The following is a 17330-nucleotide window of genomic DNA, read 5'->3' as shown; positions in this document are numbered from 1 at the left end:
GCTCTCCTGTACATCAGAGCAATGCGAGAATTATTGCCACCTTTGAGAATGAGTCCCATAATTCCAGTATCATAGGAGGAAAAAAATGCAAAAAAAAAAAAAAACCACCCAGCTTTTATTTACAGAATGTCCACCGCTTTTCTCAAAGCACAAATTTTGTCATCGTAAACGTTGTCCAGGGAATAAATTCCTGTTTAATGATGTCAAGATAATGTCTAAATAATGCGTTAAGGCAAATGTTGATGCAACAGTCCTAATTTTTCTGCATATACAGAACCTACGCTCTCCAATTGGCTCGAATTATTTGGATTCGTTCTTCCTTGCTCAGATACATCATGGTCTGTAAAAATATATTTTAAAAAAAGTATATATTAACCCGGGTGGCATGGTGGTTAGCGCTGTTGCCTCACAGCAAGAAAGTCCGGGTTCGAGCCCCGTGGCCGGCGAGGGTCTTTCTGTGTGGAGTTTGCATGTTCTCCCCGTGTCCGCATGGGTTTCCTCCAGGTGCTCCGGTTTCCCCCACAGTCCAAAGACATGCAGGTTAGGTTAACTGGTGACTCTAAATTGACCGTAGGTGTGAATGTGAGTGTGAATAGTTGTCTGTGTTTATGTGTCAGCCCTGTGATGACCTGGCGACTTGTCCAGGGTGTACCCTGCCTTTCGCCCGTAGTCAGCTGGGATAGGCTCCAGCTTGCCTGTGACCCTGTAGAACGGGATAAAGCGGCTACGGGTAACGAGATGAGATGAGATATATTAACCCTATGTTATAAAGCTGATTAACAACAAAGACATTTTTTCATTTTCTTTTAACCCTTTGTCGTCAAAGGTGCCAATAATTCTGGCTTTTACTATACATATGTAGGCAGACGGGATAACACTTGGCACTCTGAGACTTGCTGAGACAGAATGAACATCATGGTGTTGGAAAAAGAGACAGTGAGAGAAGGACAGCACAGAAGAGAATCCATGTTTTGGTACAACACCAGTTGGCACCTGTTCTGTTGCTGAAATGGCAATAGTGATGATTTATGAGGAACTGTGTGGGCTTTAGTAAATTTCACACAGCCGGGTGCCGTTATACTGTGAATGAAGGATTTATGGTTTGCTTCCACAAGAAGGGGATGCTACGATGCAGAAAACAGCTCTAATGCCTCTTCAGTGAATTTAATTTTTTTTCTGATTTGTTTTTAAGATACTTTTATTATTTTCACCAGACCACCAAGTGGGCCAGCCTAGAAATCTCACATTTAATCAGTTACCAACTGACAATTGAAACTAGCCGGTGACTGAAATTTCTCCTTCCCTCACTTGTTCACTATTTACAGTACTGGCCTGAGTTTCCCAAAAGCATCACAGCACAAAGATCATCGTTAAATGGTAGAGCGAGCAGCACAATGAACACTCTCTCTCCTGGTTAAGACGATCTTAATGCTAAGAGGCTTTTGGGAAATCCACCCGAGTGTTCACTGTATAGTAGGCAACAATATGGTAGAACTGAGAACGCACCAGAAACACATCACTGTGATCCACTGCCATATAAACAAACTAAATGTTAGAAATTTTTTGTTTCGGTCAGAAGTTTACATACACGAACATGAATGTTATAGCAGTATTGGACTTTCATTGATTTCTTATGAAGTATTTTTCCCCCTCTGGCAGAATGAATGTACAACATACAACTTTAATAGAAAAAAAATAATTTGGTGCACATATTTCAATTTATTTGGGGTTTTCTGAAATTAACACAGGGTCAAAATTACATATACAGGGCAAAAATTTTACATAAGCCCACATAGATTTTTAATTCAGTGGTGCTGAAAGTTCCAAATGTCTTAATGTGCCAAGGCCTCTTAACTTCCTGTTCATGATAATGATTGACAACAACTGGTAGCTGCTGTGTTCCAACATAAAAAGGGTTTGTTTGACAGCTTTCACTGAACTGACCAAAACACAGTACAATGGGAAAGTCCAAGGAGCTCAGTGCAGATCTGAGAATGAGGATAATAGATCTACACAAGTCACAAATGTCCTCTTGGAGTCATTTCTAAACAAGTGCAGGTTCCAAGATCATCAGTTCAAACAAGTGTATGTACTGCAAGTACAAGTTATTGCAATGTGTAGACATTTTGCCAAGCCACTTTGCTGGAAGAAGACACAAACTGTCAACCTCAGCTGAGAGGAACTTCGTTCAGATGGTCAGGAACAACCCAGGAACCATCAAGGCACAAGCTGCTGGAACACTGTCTATAGTCAAACAAGTTTTACATCGCCATGGACTGAGAGGCTGCCATCCAGGAACGAAGTCTCTGTTTCAAAATCGACAGCTTCAAACTTGAATAAAATTTGCAGCTTACCATATGGTCAAAGAAAAAGCCTTCTGGAGAGACATTTTATGGTCAAATGAGACCAAGATTGAATTGTTGGGGCACAATGACCAGAGGTACAGAGACACACGGTACCAACTATTAAGCATGGTGGCGGCAGTATCATGTTCTGGGGTTGTTTTGCATACAGTGAAACTGGGGCCTTGTACAAAGTAAATTAAACAATATAAAGAATCTCAGAATTCTTCAGGATAACCTCATACCATCAGCTCGACAGTTGAAACTTGAACACAACTGGGCATTCCAACAAGACAATGACTCAAACACATATCAAAGCTGTTTACAGTATGGATAAAGCAGGCTAGAACATGTCCTGACCTCAACCCTATCAAAAATATGTTGACTGCACATAAAAGTCGGGTCCATTCCAGGAAACACACAAATTTAAATGACCTCTATCAATTCTGCCAAGAAGAGTGGTCAAATATCCAACCAGAATTCTGCCAGAAGCTTGTTGATGGCGATCAAAAGTGTCTGGTCAAGGTGAAACTTGCTAAGGGACATTTAACCAAATATCAGGTGTGCTGTATGTATATTTTTGACCCTGGATGTATAATTTTGACTCTGTGTTGATTTCAGAAACCCCAAAATAAATTCAAGCTTATTAAAGATGTATGTTTTATACTCATTCTTCCCCAGAAAAAGAACAGTTCAAATAAATCACTGAAAGCCCAATTTCGCCATGACATTCATGTCCATGTATAGAAACATCTGGCCACACCTGTACCTGACAAACCCTGACCACAAAAAAACATTAAAGCCAATTATCTGTATTAAAAAACACAACTATGATGTTCATGTTGATTTTAGCAGTCTATAAACATCCTTGCGAAATATTATCTTATTCTTAACCAAGAGCTGGTAAAAATCATACTTGTTTTGTCTTTCACTTTCCTCATGCACAAAGTTGGGAAAGAAATAATTCCTTCTTCTAGAAAACACTGTTGGAGGAATCAACAACTGAAGCTAATTAAGTGAAGTAAAGGCTTTGCCTTGAAAATGATTTAATGGTTTTCAGTCGTGGGTGGCACAGTGGTGCATAGTGGTTAGCACTGTCGCCTCACAGCAAGAAGGTCCTGGGTTTGAGCCCAGCAGCCGACGAGGGCCTTTCTGTGTAGAGTTTGCATGTTCTCCCCATGTCTGCGTGGGTTTCCCCCACAGTCCAAAGGCATGCAGGTTAGGCTAATTGGTGGCTCTAAATTAACCAGAGGTGTGAATGTGAGTGTGAATGGTTGTTTGTCTCTATGTGTCAGCCTTGCGATAACCTGGCGACTTGTCCAGGGTGTACCCCGCCTCTTGCCCATAGTCAGCTGGGATAGACTCCAGTTTGCCTGCGACCCTGCACAGGATAAGCGGCTACCAATAATGGATGGATGGATGGGTTTTCAGTCTTGTTCTTGACCCAGTCTTGCTTTGATCTGCACATGATCTCAGCTATCTACAGCCCTATACTAGAGTTACAGCATCCAGGTGTGACACACTATCATGAAGCACATTATGCCAAATGATAACTTTAGTTTTGCAAAAATATCTAGAAAGTAGTTTTGTTTTTTGTTTTGTTCCTCATTTTCCTGGTTGTTGAGCCTACTTGTTTGATAGGCAACTATGAAACAAAATAATAACAATAACAATAACCCCTAAAAGCTGGACACAAAATCTATCCCAGGTGCCCAAGGTAGTGAGTTCTCCATCCCTGATTAGTTTTACACCAGATTCATGGTGCACTCTGCGTAATAATATAATTAACTCTTTTTGGGATATTATTTGTCCAGTGAGAATTCAGACTACACCACAAAATAGCTGATACCTAAAGACATTATATTGTGAACAGGAAATTAATTCAGACAAGTCAAAAGATGGGGTTCCAAAAAAGTGGGACGTTCTGACTCCTACAAATGAGTGTGAAAATGAGTATATAAACAAAGATCAAAAGCACACAGCTCCTTAATTAGCAGTTCCTCCATTTTAGATTTAATTACAAAAGAAGAAACCAGATTTTTTTTTTCTAGTAGTTCATGCTTTCAAGATTGGTGATTTTGCCAGGTTACATTTCCCCTCGATGAACTCAGCATGAAGCTAATTTCTACCAGACTACTACCAGAAGCGAATTCCTTTTATGCATTCCCACGTCCTTTTCTATTCAAGTGATTTGTTTTTTACATTTGCATTCAGGATGACTGCTCCTGGGTTGTTCTAGCCTAAGCGAGTTGTTTAAATATGCGATTGAAAACTATTGTGTTGTTTCTTGTGTTTACTTAATAGGACTTGAATCCTTTAGGCTTGCCTTTAGGCTTCTGAACACTTTTTTTTTTTGAAAAGCAAGTGTGATTGGCAGCAAGGACATCTTTGTTTAACTCTGCTGGAAGGTCATGAGGGTTCAGCAGCTGCCAGAGAGAAAGACATAGAGACACTTTAACTATGCACAAATACAGATATCTCAGAATGCAAGGGAGACCATGCGCGCGCGCACACACACACACACACACACACATCCAACATCTTTCAATTCTTGTGTACAAACTAATGTCAAATAAAAACAAAGGTCATACAACATACATCAGAAAAAAGATGTCATGAATGACAACACCAAACACACATATCAAATGACATAAGAAAGAATCATTGCCGTACAACCCATATTATGCCGTCCTATGTCACTTACCCATGCCACTGCTGCGATTGAAGTCTCCTTTGACAATCTTGCAGGACTTGCCATCTCCGTTACACACTCCACAGCGGTCCTCTTTGGCTGAGGAGCCGATAATGCCGTCACAGCCAATTTTCTGAAGCAAAATGAAAGTTTGATTACAAAACATTTATAATGGTAGAATTAGCATTCTGAAGCTATGTTCACACTTGTGGAGTAAACAGACAGACTACAGAGTCTCAGTTCTCCAATACATAAGCATAACATAGCCATCTATCCATTATTGATCTCATATCCATCAGGGTCGTGGGGCAAGCTTTAGCTGATCTCTGCTGACTTTGGGTGAGAGGTGGGGTACACCTTGGGCAGGTCACCAACCTATCTCAGGGCTAACACAGAGACGAACAACCATTCACACTCACATTCACACCTATGGGGAATGTAGAGTATCCAAGTGACCGAATCCACATGCCTTTGGACTGTAGGAGGAAACCAGAGCACCTGGAGGAAACCCACACAGGCACGGGGAGAACATGCAAACTCCGCAAAGTTTGCCACGAGGTTCGAACCCAAAACCTGCTTGCTGTGAAGCAACAGTCCTCACCACTGCAAGTCTTAAATATCCAAATTAGCCTCTGTCAAATGAATTTGTTACCATGTTCTGTTTGCATGTTGACTAATGTTAGTTGTACGCCAATATTTAACTATGGTCTGCTGATTATTATGGAGTGCTGCCTCGCTATTTACTTAATGATGCTTGTCAGTGAAAACAATGGAAACAAGCTAACTAACATTCATTGAATTAGCTTTAAACACTGCCTACTGAAGGGCAGGGGTGCAGATACGTTTTTTGAACTGGGGGGGACAAAGCTGCCAGCAAACCAACCCCAACCCCACCCCCAACATGTGTTGTGCGAGGAACACTAGTTCCTCGCACAACTAGTTCCTAGGAAAACTAGTTTTAAAACTGCTAAGTTCCAACTGTTAAACATAGCAAGAGGCTGGGCTACGTGTGTGTGTGTAAAGTGTAAACCAGTGCATCCTGACTTTCTAACTATGCCTGTGTGTTGCGTGAGCGGCAGTCAGTCAACAACTCTTCGCAAAGTTTCCTTATGAAACAATATGCTCGCTGAAATTATGGCAGGGAATGCCAGATTAAACATTAAAACTGCCTTCTGAGCACTGTATCTACAGGCTACCACCGAAAGAAGGAGGCTACCAGAAAGGCATCTCTACTCCGTACGATTTTACTTTCACTACGACATTACTTTGAACAGACTATCAAAAAATTGCAAGGTGATATGATAAATTAAGGCACAGTTTACTTACAGCCGTTTTTGTTTTTTTTAAAAAACGATGCAATCGTTTTCTGCCTTTTGGCACCCTTCATCATGCCGTGTTGGGGTCCTGAACTAGGAGGAGCTGTCCCCGATATGCCTGTCAAACTTGTTGTGGGTAACCATAGCAACCAAGCTCGAGCTCGCAACCTGTGCAGCCTGCGCAGTTGCAACTATGTATGTACTGCTGTGCACCTCAATAAACCGAATGGTAATTAGTCTTTTGATTTTTCCGTGAGGTTTGCCTTATGCAAAGAAAGACAGCATAGACGTTTTTTCCTCCCTATAAGTGGGGGGGACCGAACGAGGTGAATTTAAATCTGGGTGGGACGAATCCCCCCCGTCGCCCCCTCTATCTGCCCCCGTGCTGAAGGGCAATTCATACTTCTGCATCTGTGAATCTGCAAATGTGCTACTACTTGGAAACATAATTGCACCTAATGTGAATGGTGTGCACTAGAGGGCAGTGTTGCTCACGTGTAAAAATGTGAACAAGCCTGCTCCTGAGTCAGCTGAAAGGCTACCGGTACAGCATTTAAACATGATCAATATTGATAGTACAAGCCCTGATTATAATAATACACGCAAGTGCAGCCACCTGATTAGCTATTATAAGTAGCTTTAAGTGCTTTAAAGTCCAAAAGTACGTCAAGTTTTATTGCACATGGGCAACCAATATGGCGCCCAGGATGTGACGAAAATTTGTTGACAGCCAGGTAGTGGAAGTTAAGTATAGACGATTTAAATAGACTTGTTAGCTTGGATTTAGTGAGAAGAAAAAGAGTTATCATCAAGTCAGTATGGATAACGGAAAAACGAATATCTATATGACCCTTGGAAAAAGGACTATCTGCATCTAGGAAATGATTTCAGCAGCGAATCATCACATGAGTCTAATGATGAAATCAGTAGTGCTTTGGAAGCGCAAAGTCGGGAAGGCAGGAAAAAGCGTTCAACAGCTGTCTGGGGTTAATGTGGAAAGTGTGTCAAGCGGAAAACTGACATTGAATATGTTTGCTGTAAAGAGGATAAACTTTTATGCGATGCAATACAGGCACAGTCATTAAATTGTTTCACAGATTAAACCCAGTTTGGAAACATACAGTATGTCACACACAAGCCTGCACTGGAAATGGACTATATACAGAACATGATGGCCTGTGTGTAGCACGTAGCATGTTAGCATGGTAGCCTGATGCGAGAGGACCAGCACCAGATGGAGAACTCATAAATCAGTAAGCAGCCTATTATATATAGAAATTATATATTATATATATAGTGTGTGTGTCCATAGTGGCTATAAAGCCTTTATTTATTGCGTGTGTGAACACAGGTATAGACATGCAATGTGCCTCATTATCTCTAGCCACTTTATCCTGTTCTACAGGGTCGCAGGCAAGCTGGAGCCTATCCCAGCTGACTACGGGCGAAAGGCGGGGTACACCCTGGACAAGTCACCAGGTCATCACAGGGCTGACACATAGACACAGACAACCATTCACACTCACATTCACACCTACGGTCAATTTAGAGTCACCAGTTAACCTAACCTGCATGTCTTTGGACTGTGGGGGAAACCGGAGCACCCGGAGGAAACCCACATGGACACGAGGAGAACATGCAAACTCCACACAGAAAGGCCCTCGTCGGCCACAGGGCTCGAACCCGGACCTTCTTGCTGTGAGGCGACAGCGCTAACCACTACACCACCGTGCCGCCCTCCCTCCCTTATTATCATGTTTATTATTTTTGCAACCATAGGTTTTGTACGCCGCTATTTTACAACAATGTTTTGTACATCCAGCGACATCGCGGTGTCAGGAGCAGCGAGCCAATCAAGCTACAGGAAACCTATCAACAATACTTCGTCAGATACCACCCACAAAACGGCAATACGGCTGTGCCCTTGAGTGAGCAGGAATACAAAACAATTTTAAAGCACTACTTTATGCAACACAGTGTGACAACACAGGATAGTCAAAATGCATTTGTGCAAACTGTGTAATATGTCTAGCCTATGTTTATTTTTTGCTGTGGGATCCCTTTAAGTTTAGGGTCCCTGAACACAACAATAAAGTCACTGGAATGGGTATTTTTTCCCCTCATGTGAGTGGACAGATTTAAGTTGCGGGACAAAAAGGCCACGTGATCAAAATGAGATCGCACTAGGTGCAGCAAAGTACTGCACAATACATAAACGCTTTATCATGGTCAAGGTTTTTGGGAAATTGGACTAACTGGGGTCATTCAGAAACATCGCAAGCAAGCGCAAACAAAAATAATCATTGCACGGGTAGCCGCAATTGGGAGAATTTTCTGTAGGAACAGGACGGTTCTGTGAACTCCATTTGTTTTCTTTGCAACAAAGTTTTTGGTCTTGGCAACAAGTCCGACAACAGCTCCAACGAAGTAATCCAAGATCATGTCAAACTGTCAATCTACATAAGTCATTCACATCTGAAGAACATGATCCCGGATAACCTATAATCCCAGTCGCTTCTCAGTCCAGGTACGGTATACTCCTTGCTAGACTTTCTGGCTCTCTGGTCTCCTTACCACCAGCTCAGTCAATTAAGCTCTCCTGGGATTTATTACTCTGCACGTATATAAACCCTGTTATTACAAAGCCTCGCTATTGTCTCAGTGTGTCTTAACAAGTCCACACAACTGTTATACTGCACCTTTCATTACTGACTACTTGCCTGTTTACTTGTTTGTGCCTCTTGGATTTCTCAAATAACTTGTTTTGGATATTTTAACACTTTGCTATATAATTATATAGCATTTTACATACCGTACAAGTGCCTTTCACAGTACCTTAATACGCTAAATCAGAGATGCAAACTAATATGGATACATTATTCGGAGATGTACCGTATATTTATGCTTTTATGAGATAAACAGATAAGAAAACTTAAAAGGAGTTGGCACAGAAAGGCAGATACAAATGGATCAGTAGGTGAGTGGAAAAGCAATGTTGTATAGATCAATTTTGAATTGCACTTTAAAATATGTAAGGGAGGTGCAGGCATGGAGATGGAGAGAAAGAGTATTCTGCAGTTTGGGGGGCAGCCCAAAGACTGTGTAGACGGGTGGATGTCATACCGTGGAGCCAAACTATCTCTGAGGCCCTCTAGTGGCTGGCTGCAATACAAGTTTTTAACCCTGCCCATTCTCATGTTAGTAGACGGAGGCTGAGCCAAACATCTAGTTTAAGTTACAGCTCCACATTTTTCTTTATGATAGATGCATTTTATACAAGTTATTTGGTGATAAATAAAGCGGCATGGTTGATAAGGCGATTGATGGTTTCGGTCATAACACACACTCCAACCTGGACCTGAAGCTCTTGATAGTTCTGTAGCAAATCCATGTCTTGTTCTACTGGAAACCGTTTGAACAGACCCTCATCAGGGAATTCTTTGCAGTTTTTCTGGTATGTTGCTTATATTGTGTGTATATATACTGATATTATAACTAGCAAACCAACATCAGTGAATGAATTGATGGTATAAACCTAGGCAGGGGGAGGCACGGTGGTGCAGTGGTTAGCGCTGTCGCCTCACAGCAAGAAGGTCCTGGGTTCGAGCCCCGGGGCCGGCGAGGGCCTTTCTGTGCGGAGTTTGCATGTTCTCCCCGTGTCCGCGTGGGTTTCCTCCGGGTGCTCCGGTTTCCCCCACAGTCCAAAGACATGCAGGTTAGGCTAACTGGTGACTCTAAATTGACCGTAGGTGTGAATGGTTGTCTGTGTCTATGTGTCAGCCCTGTGATGACCTGGCGACTTGTCCAGGGTGTACCCCGCCTTTCGCCCGTGGTCAGCTGGGATAGGCTCCAGCTTGCCTGTGACCCTGTAGAAGGATAAAGCGGCTAGAGATAATGAGATGAGAAACTTAGGCAGTTTGTTTAGCTAACACTAGCTAAGTTTCATAATAATTTATTGACTGTATGATGTTAGCGAAGGACGGCACAGTGGTGTAGTGGTTAGCACTGTTGCCTCACAGCAAGAAGGTCCTGAGTTCGAGCCCAGCGGCCAGCGAGGGCCTTTCTGTGTGGAGTTTGCATGTTCTCACCTCCGGGTGCTCCGGTTTCCCTCACAGTCCAAAGACATGCAGGTTAGGCTAATGGGTGGCTCTAAATTGACCGTAGGTGTGAGTGTGAATGGTTGTTTGTCTCTGTGTCAGCCCTGCGATGACCTGGCAACTTGTCCAGGATGTACCCCACCTCTTGCCCACAGTCAGCTGGGATAGGCTCCAGCTTGCCTGCGACCCTGTAGAACAGGATAAGCAGCTACAGATAATGGATGGATGGATGGATGTTAGTGAACACTTGAAATACCTTGGTAAGGTTAACCAGTCACTCCGATTTAAACTACACAGACAAAACAAGCAGAGGATATACAGTAAGAGGGCGGCATGGTGGTGTAAGTGGTTAGCACTGTCGCCTCACAGCAAGAAGGTTCTGGGTTCGAGCCCAGCAGCCGATGGGGGCCTTTCTGTGTGGAGTTTGCATGTTCTCCCCATGTCTGCATGGGTTTCCTCCGGGTGCTCCAGTTTCCCCCCACAGTCCAAAGACATGCAGTTAGGTTAACATGGGACGGTCTTGAGCTTTGGCCTTGCTTTCCTACAATGAACTAAATTTCGTTGTACATTTGTGCAGTGACAATAAAGGGACAATCTTCAGATGGGTAGAGGTTGATGAAAATCAAAATCACAGAGAGCAATGATTTTGGTAACTTACATTATCTACTTCTACTTCTACTGTATGAAACTTTGATAAAAATGATGGATAATGTCAACTAGCTAGAAAATGGAAGCTCAATCAAATCATGATGCAAATATCAAATTTTTCCCCCCGACAATAGTAAAATCAATATATTGTACCTATATTCTATGGCTGAGAAGCGATGGATCCATTGCCCATTCAGCTGTAGCTACTGCACAAGCTCTGGCTTCAGTTTTTACAAGATGGCGAGTTCCATTTCAACCCAAAAAAGCTTTAAAAGAACAATTGGAGTGAATGGTTCATGCTGTGCACTCATATACAGGTCTTTCTGAAAGTATTGGTACAACAAGGCCATTTTTTGTGTTTGCTATACACTGAAAACATTAGGGTTTGAGATCAAAACATGACAGAGATCAGAATTTCAGCATTCATTTCCTGATACTTCCATCTAAACTGGGACCTTTTGTTTGAACCCTTCTCATTTTTCAAGTAACCAAAAATACTGGAACATGTAACTGACAGTTATGCCTTGTTCAATTGATTGATTAAACAATTAAAGGGGAACTGAAGGCACATTTTTATCATCAAAATTCTATTTATCTCATTTTATTAAATATAGGAATGCATTTTTGATAGCTATTTTATCACTGCTATAGCAAGTTATGAGTGTTTGAAATATGCTATGTAATATATCAGTCCATATGTCAAAGCAATGGCCGTAAACGAGATTCGTTGAGACCTGTGCAAGACATCGTAAGACGGAAGTAAAACGTACAGCGGAAATCTAAGTGACCAACATCTGCCAACGTTGTCAAAAGATGCGCGCGCCCTCCTTTGAATGCTGATGTAGTCAAGCCGGAAGTTTTGTTTGTTTTGATAGCAATCAGGAAAGTTTGAAAAACGCAGGCAGTAATCGTCATTTAAACTCGTTTTTGTGCAATATTTCATTTGGAAAACAGTTTTCAAAATGGCGGCACTGACACCTGGCTGACACTTCACGTTTCGAAGTCTCGCACAAGTCTTGTGAATATTGCGCGGATAAGTGACGCCTGCCGTGGACTAAACGAACTAAATTCGACAGGGCTAAAAAACAAATAGGCCAATAAATATAATATTTAATTAGGATTAGTTGTCAATATGAGTCACGATATAAGGTTACTAAAACCGAAAAAGGAATTGAATAGCACGTTAATTAAGAAATAAAGCAAGTTTAAAAATGACTTCAGTTCCCCTTTAAGAGCACTGAATGTCTCAGTCTAGGTTTCAGCCGTGGGTTTGCCTGTGAAGATTGCATTTGGTGTTAAAATGGATAAGCCAACATGAAGATCAGAGAGCTGTCTATGGGAGAAAAGTAAGCAATTTTGAAGGTGAGAAAAGAGGAAAAGTCAATCAAAGGCATTGCTCTGATTATTGGGCTTAGACAATACAACAATTTAGAATGTAGACATCATTAGACATCAAACAGGTCAGCCAAGGAAAATAAGAGCAGCTGATGTCAAACACTGATAAAGCTGTGATGAAAAACCAAAAAACAACAGTCTGTGACATCACCAACAACTTCCACAGGGTCAGGCTGAAGGTATCACAATCCACTGTTTGAAGAGGACTTCAATAGCAGAAATATAGAGGTCATACCACAAGATGCAATCAGTAAGACTCAGAAGACCAGATTTGAATTCACAAAGAAATACAGAAATAATCCAAAAGTTCTGGAGCAAAGATTAACTTCTACCAAAAACTGATGGAAAGACCAAAGTCTGGAAAAACAAAAGATTTGTTCATAATACAAAACATATGAGCTCACTGGTCAAGCACAATGGAGGTAGTGTCATGACTTGGGCTTGCATGGCTTCTTCTGAAATGGCCTCTCTAATCTTTATTGATGATGTAACTCATGATGGTAGCAGGAGAATGAATTCAGAAGTCTACAGAAACATTCTGTCTGCCAATTTATGGAGAAATGCAGCCAGTCTAATTGGAAGGAACTTCATCACGCGACAAGACATAGACCCGAAACACACTGCCAACACAACAAAGGACCTCATCAGGGAAAAAGGTGGAAGGTTTTAAGCTGACCAAGTCAATCACCAGACCTTAACCCAACTGAGCATGCACGTCATCTCCTGAAGAGGCGACTGAATGGAGAAATCATCCAAAAGAAAAACAACTGAAAGAAGCTGCAGTACAAGCCTTGACAAGCATCACAGAAGAAGAATGCAACAGTTGGGTGATTTCAGTGGGTTACTGGATTGATGCAGTTATTACAAGCAAGGGACATGCAAACAAATATCAAGTGTTATACTATCAAATATCCACATTCACTTTATATGAGCAATCGCGTGCTCTGATTGGCTACTCGACTACAAGGATATCAGCTCATATACCATGAGTAGAGTAAAACAAAATGGCAGAGCGTGTTGCTGAACCAACTGAGGATGAAATAAAAACTCTACTTGAAAACAAAACTCCCCAAAATACAAAAAAAGCAATAAAATATGGAATAAAAGTAGTTGATGGTAAGGATGTATCTTTGAAAATTTTTGTCAAGAATTATTATCACATTTTTCACAAACTGCTACTGTCATTTCACCGGTTTGTTTACATTCTAAGCGGAAATAATTTTGTCAGACGTTTTGCATAAAGTTTTTATTTATCGAATTTGCAAAAATTAAAAATAAAAATGCTCTGTTTCTCAAAATCCAGTGAATGTGGATATAATAAAGTAGTTATTCCACTCAATCTCGTCGTACATGGCTTATAGCCAACGAGGCACTATCAGCTCATGTATTTCACAATTTCGTGAAATAACTGTCAATTATTTATGAGAAGACTGGCTGTTCCAATACTTTTGCTCTGGGAAATTTAACTTAACAAAAAACAACAACATTGGATGGTCTCCCACCAAAGGCGCCATGTTGTTTAAGGTATATTGATGTAAATATCAGAAAATGAAAGCTGAAACTCTGATCTATTTTCTCATTCATCTTTTGATCTCAAATCCTTCAGAGGGGACTGTCCTATCTTCTGTGGTGCAGAGCCTATCGGAAAGGATAGACTCCCAGATGTACATAAACACCACAAGTAGTATTTGGTACTGTATTTGGAAACAGTGCAACTTGTATGGGGCCAGGGGGCCAGTGTGGAGGTGATGTCACACTTTTTGAGATCACATTTGGATTCAGGACTGTTTTCAGATGTTTGAATAATTGCTCAGCACTTATATCCAAATCTCCAAGTCTGTACATTTGTGACAGCTTGATTTTTGCTCCAAAAGACAATAATAAAGTAAAAGTGTGGTGTGAATGTGCATTTAGTTTCATATAATGACAAAAAGGTGCAGTGAAACACCCTCTTTTCAACTAAAATTTCCGTTATTGCTTGAATGTGTCATAAACATCATGTCATTGGACTGCTAATAAGGATTATAGAGATGATCTCCGATCTATTACTTCATGAATGAAATGGGATACTATAAACATGAGCTCAACACAGTCTTCTCTCTAGTGTGTGCACACATACACACGCATACGCACACACACACACACACACACACACAGAACTCAGAAGAGGTTGCAAAACTTTCTGCAAGACATCCAACAGTTCCAAAGTGTGAATCAGCTGGATAGAAACAGGCAGAAAAGAAAAAAAAGAGAAAGCAAACCAAAGTGCAGGATGCAGCTGAAGTGTGCACTCATTTTACAGCACGAAAGAACAAAGCCCTAAACTGTGAGTGCAGATAGATTTGTAATACACCCAGACTACAGATGAGAGACAGAGTTTTTAGATGACCTCACAGGGGGTTTTCTGCATGTGCTAATGTGTTAAACATGAGAGAGAGAGAGAGAGAGAGAGAGAGAGAGAGAGAGAGAGAGAGATGCAAGCTACTCAGAAACTGTCTAGAATCTGGAAGTAATTTTATGAAAGTGCAGTCAGAGTGAAATGAGAGAATCCAACACATGTTCATGAATCTTATACCTTTCTGTTTATGTGATGAATCTGTCTGTGACCTTTACTCTGTGTGTGTGTGTGTGTGTGTGTGTGTGTGTGTGTGTGCGCGCGCATGCACGCGTGCATGTGTGTTTAGGATCAAAGACGTCCTTTGGTGGATATCTTTTGGTAGATGTCCTAAACGTCCTTCAGACTAAATGTCCTTTGGGAGGACAAAACATTCTTTGGCAGACAAAATGTCCTTTGATAGAGCTACATGTCCTTTAGTAGTGCTAAACGTCCTTTGATAGAGCTAAATGTCCTTCAGACCAAATGTCCTTTGATAGAGCTAAATCTCCTTTGGTAGACCTAAATGGACTTTGACAGACAAAATGTCCTTTGATAGCGCTAAATGTCCTTTGGTAGAGCTAAATGGACTTTGAGAAGATGAAATGTCCTTTGATACAGCTAAATGTCCTTTGGTAGAGTTGAATGGACTTTGGCAGAGCTAAATGGACTTTGGCAGAGCTAAATGGACTTTGGCAAACGAAATGTCCTTTGATAGCGCTAAATGTCCTTTGATAGCACTAAATGTCCTTTGGCAGAGCTAAATGGACTTTGGTAGAGCTAAATGGACTTTGACAGACAAAATGTCCTTTGATAGAGCTAAATGTCCTTTGGTAGAGCTAAATGGACTTTGGTAGAGCTAAATGGACTTAGATGAAATGAGCTTTGATAGAGCTAAATGTCCTTTAGTAGCACTAAATGTCCTTCAGACCAAATGCCCTTTGGAAGAGGTAAATGTCCTTTGGTCAAGCTACAGTAAATGTCCTTCAGACTAACTGTCATGTGGTAGGATAAAATGTGATTTGACAGAAAAAAATGTCTTTTGGTAAAGCTAAATGTTCCTTGATAGGGCTTAATGTCCTTCAGACTAAACATTCTTTGATTTGTTCAAATGCCTTTAAAATGTTAGTTGTTATTTCTTCCTCAAAACTGCTGATTTAATTAAAAAAAAAAAAAAAATATATATATATATATATATATATATATATATATATATATATATATTCCGGTTACTGAGATAAAGGTTAGATTTAAGTAACATAGAATTAATCAGCGACAGTACAAGTACAATACAATCATTAAAGTACAGCACAATCAGTACAAAAGATGAGAAAGAGTAAGATAGAAAAACAAGTGTGTGTGTGTCCTTATTTACAAGAATGCTAGATATGAAACATCTGCTAATATTACCTCATATAACATTGTAAAAGGGCGGCACGGTGGTGTAGTGGTTAGCGCTGTCGCCTCACAGCAAGAAGGTCCGGGTTCGAGCCCCGTGGCTGGCGAGGGCCTTTCTGTGTGGAGTTTGCATGTTCTCCCCGTGTCCGTGTGGGTCTCCTCCGGGTGCTCCAGTTTCCCCCACAGTCCAAAGACATGCAGGTTAGGTTAACTGGTGATTCAGGACGACAAATGCACGAAAAGCCCCAGGTCCTGATAACATTCCTGGTCGTGTCCTGAGAGACTGTGCCGAGGAGCTCACAGATGTCTTTACAGACATCTTCAACATCTCGTTGAGCCAGGCTGTTGTCCCCATGTGCCTCAAAGCCACCACCATCATCCCGGTCCCGAAGAAGCCGTCTCCCTCCTGCTTCAATGACTACCGCCCTGTCGCACTCACTCCCATCCTCATGAAGTGCTTTGAGCGGCTAGTCATGCGGCATATTAAGTCTGCCCTCCCCCCTGGACTCTTTCCAGTTTGCATATCAGTCCAACCGTTCGACCGATGACGCCATCTCCACTGCCCTCCACTTAGCCCTCACCCACCTGGAGACAAAAGACTCGTATGTCAGAATGCTGTTCATAGACTTTAGCTCAGCATTCAACACAATCATTCCTCAATAGCTCATCCATAAACTGGACCAGCTGGGACTCAACACCTCCCTGTGCAACTGGCTGCTGTACTTCCTGACGGGGAGACCGCAGGCTGTACAGGTCGGCAGCAACTCCTCCAGTACCATCACATTGAACACGGGGGCCCCCCAAGGATGTGTGCTAAGCCCCCTCCTCTTCACTCTGCTGACCCACGACTGCATACCAACATTCAGCTCCACTCTCTTCATTAAGTTTGCGGATGACACGACTGTGGTGGGTCTCATCAACAATGGCGATGAGACAATCTACAGGAGTGAGGTGAGCCGCTTGGCCATGTGGTGCAAGGACAACAATCTCCGCCTGAACGTGGAGAAGACAAAGGAGATTGTTGTGGACTCAGGAGAGTGCACACCCAGCATGCTCCACTATCTATCG

The 17330-nt window shown here is 41.7% G+C and overlaps 1 protein-coding gene across 2 annotated transcripts in view; it reads right to left on the bottom strand.

The window, feature by feature from the left end:
* adamts17 (ADAM metallopeptidase with thrombospondin type 1 motif, 17) overlaps positions 1–17330 on the bottom strand; it is a 347817-nt gene that overhangs the window by 102333 nt on the left and 228154 nt on the right. For both annotated transcript variants that reach the window (XM_060941102.1, XM_060941103.1), the window contains exon 15: positions 5047–5167. In XM_060941102.1, the coding sequence (XP_060797085.1) occupies positions 5047–5167 (121 nt within the window). The remainder of the gene's footprint in view (positions 1–5046; positions 5168–17330) is intronic.

This window comes from Neoarius graeffei, chromosome 15 (genome assembly GCF_027579695.1).
Source record: "Neoarius graeffei isolate fNeoGra1 chromosome 15, fNeoGra1.pri, whole genome shotgun sequence".
NCBI lineage: Eukaryota > Metazoa > Chordata > Actinopteri > Siluriformes > Ariidae > Neoarius > Neoarius graeffei.
This window is presented reverse-complemented; position numbering and strand designations above follow the sequence as displayed.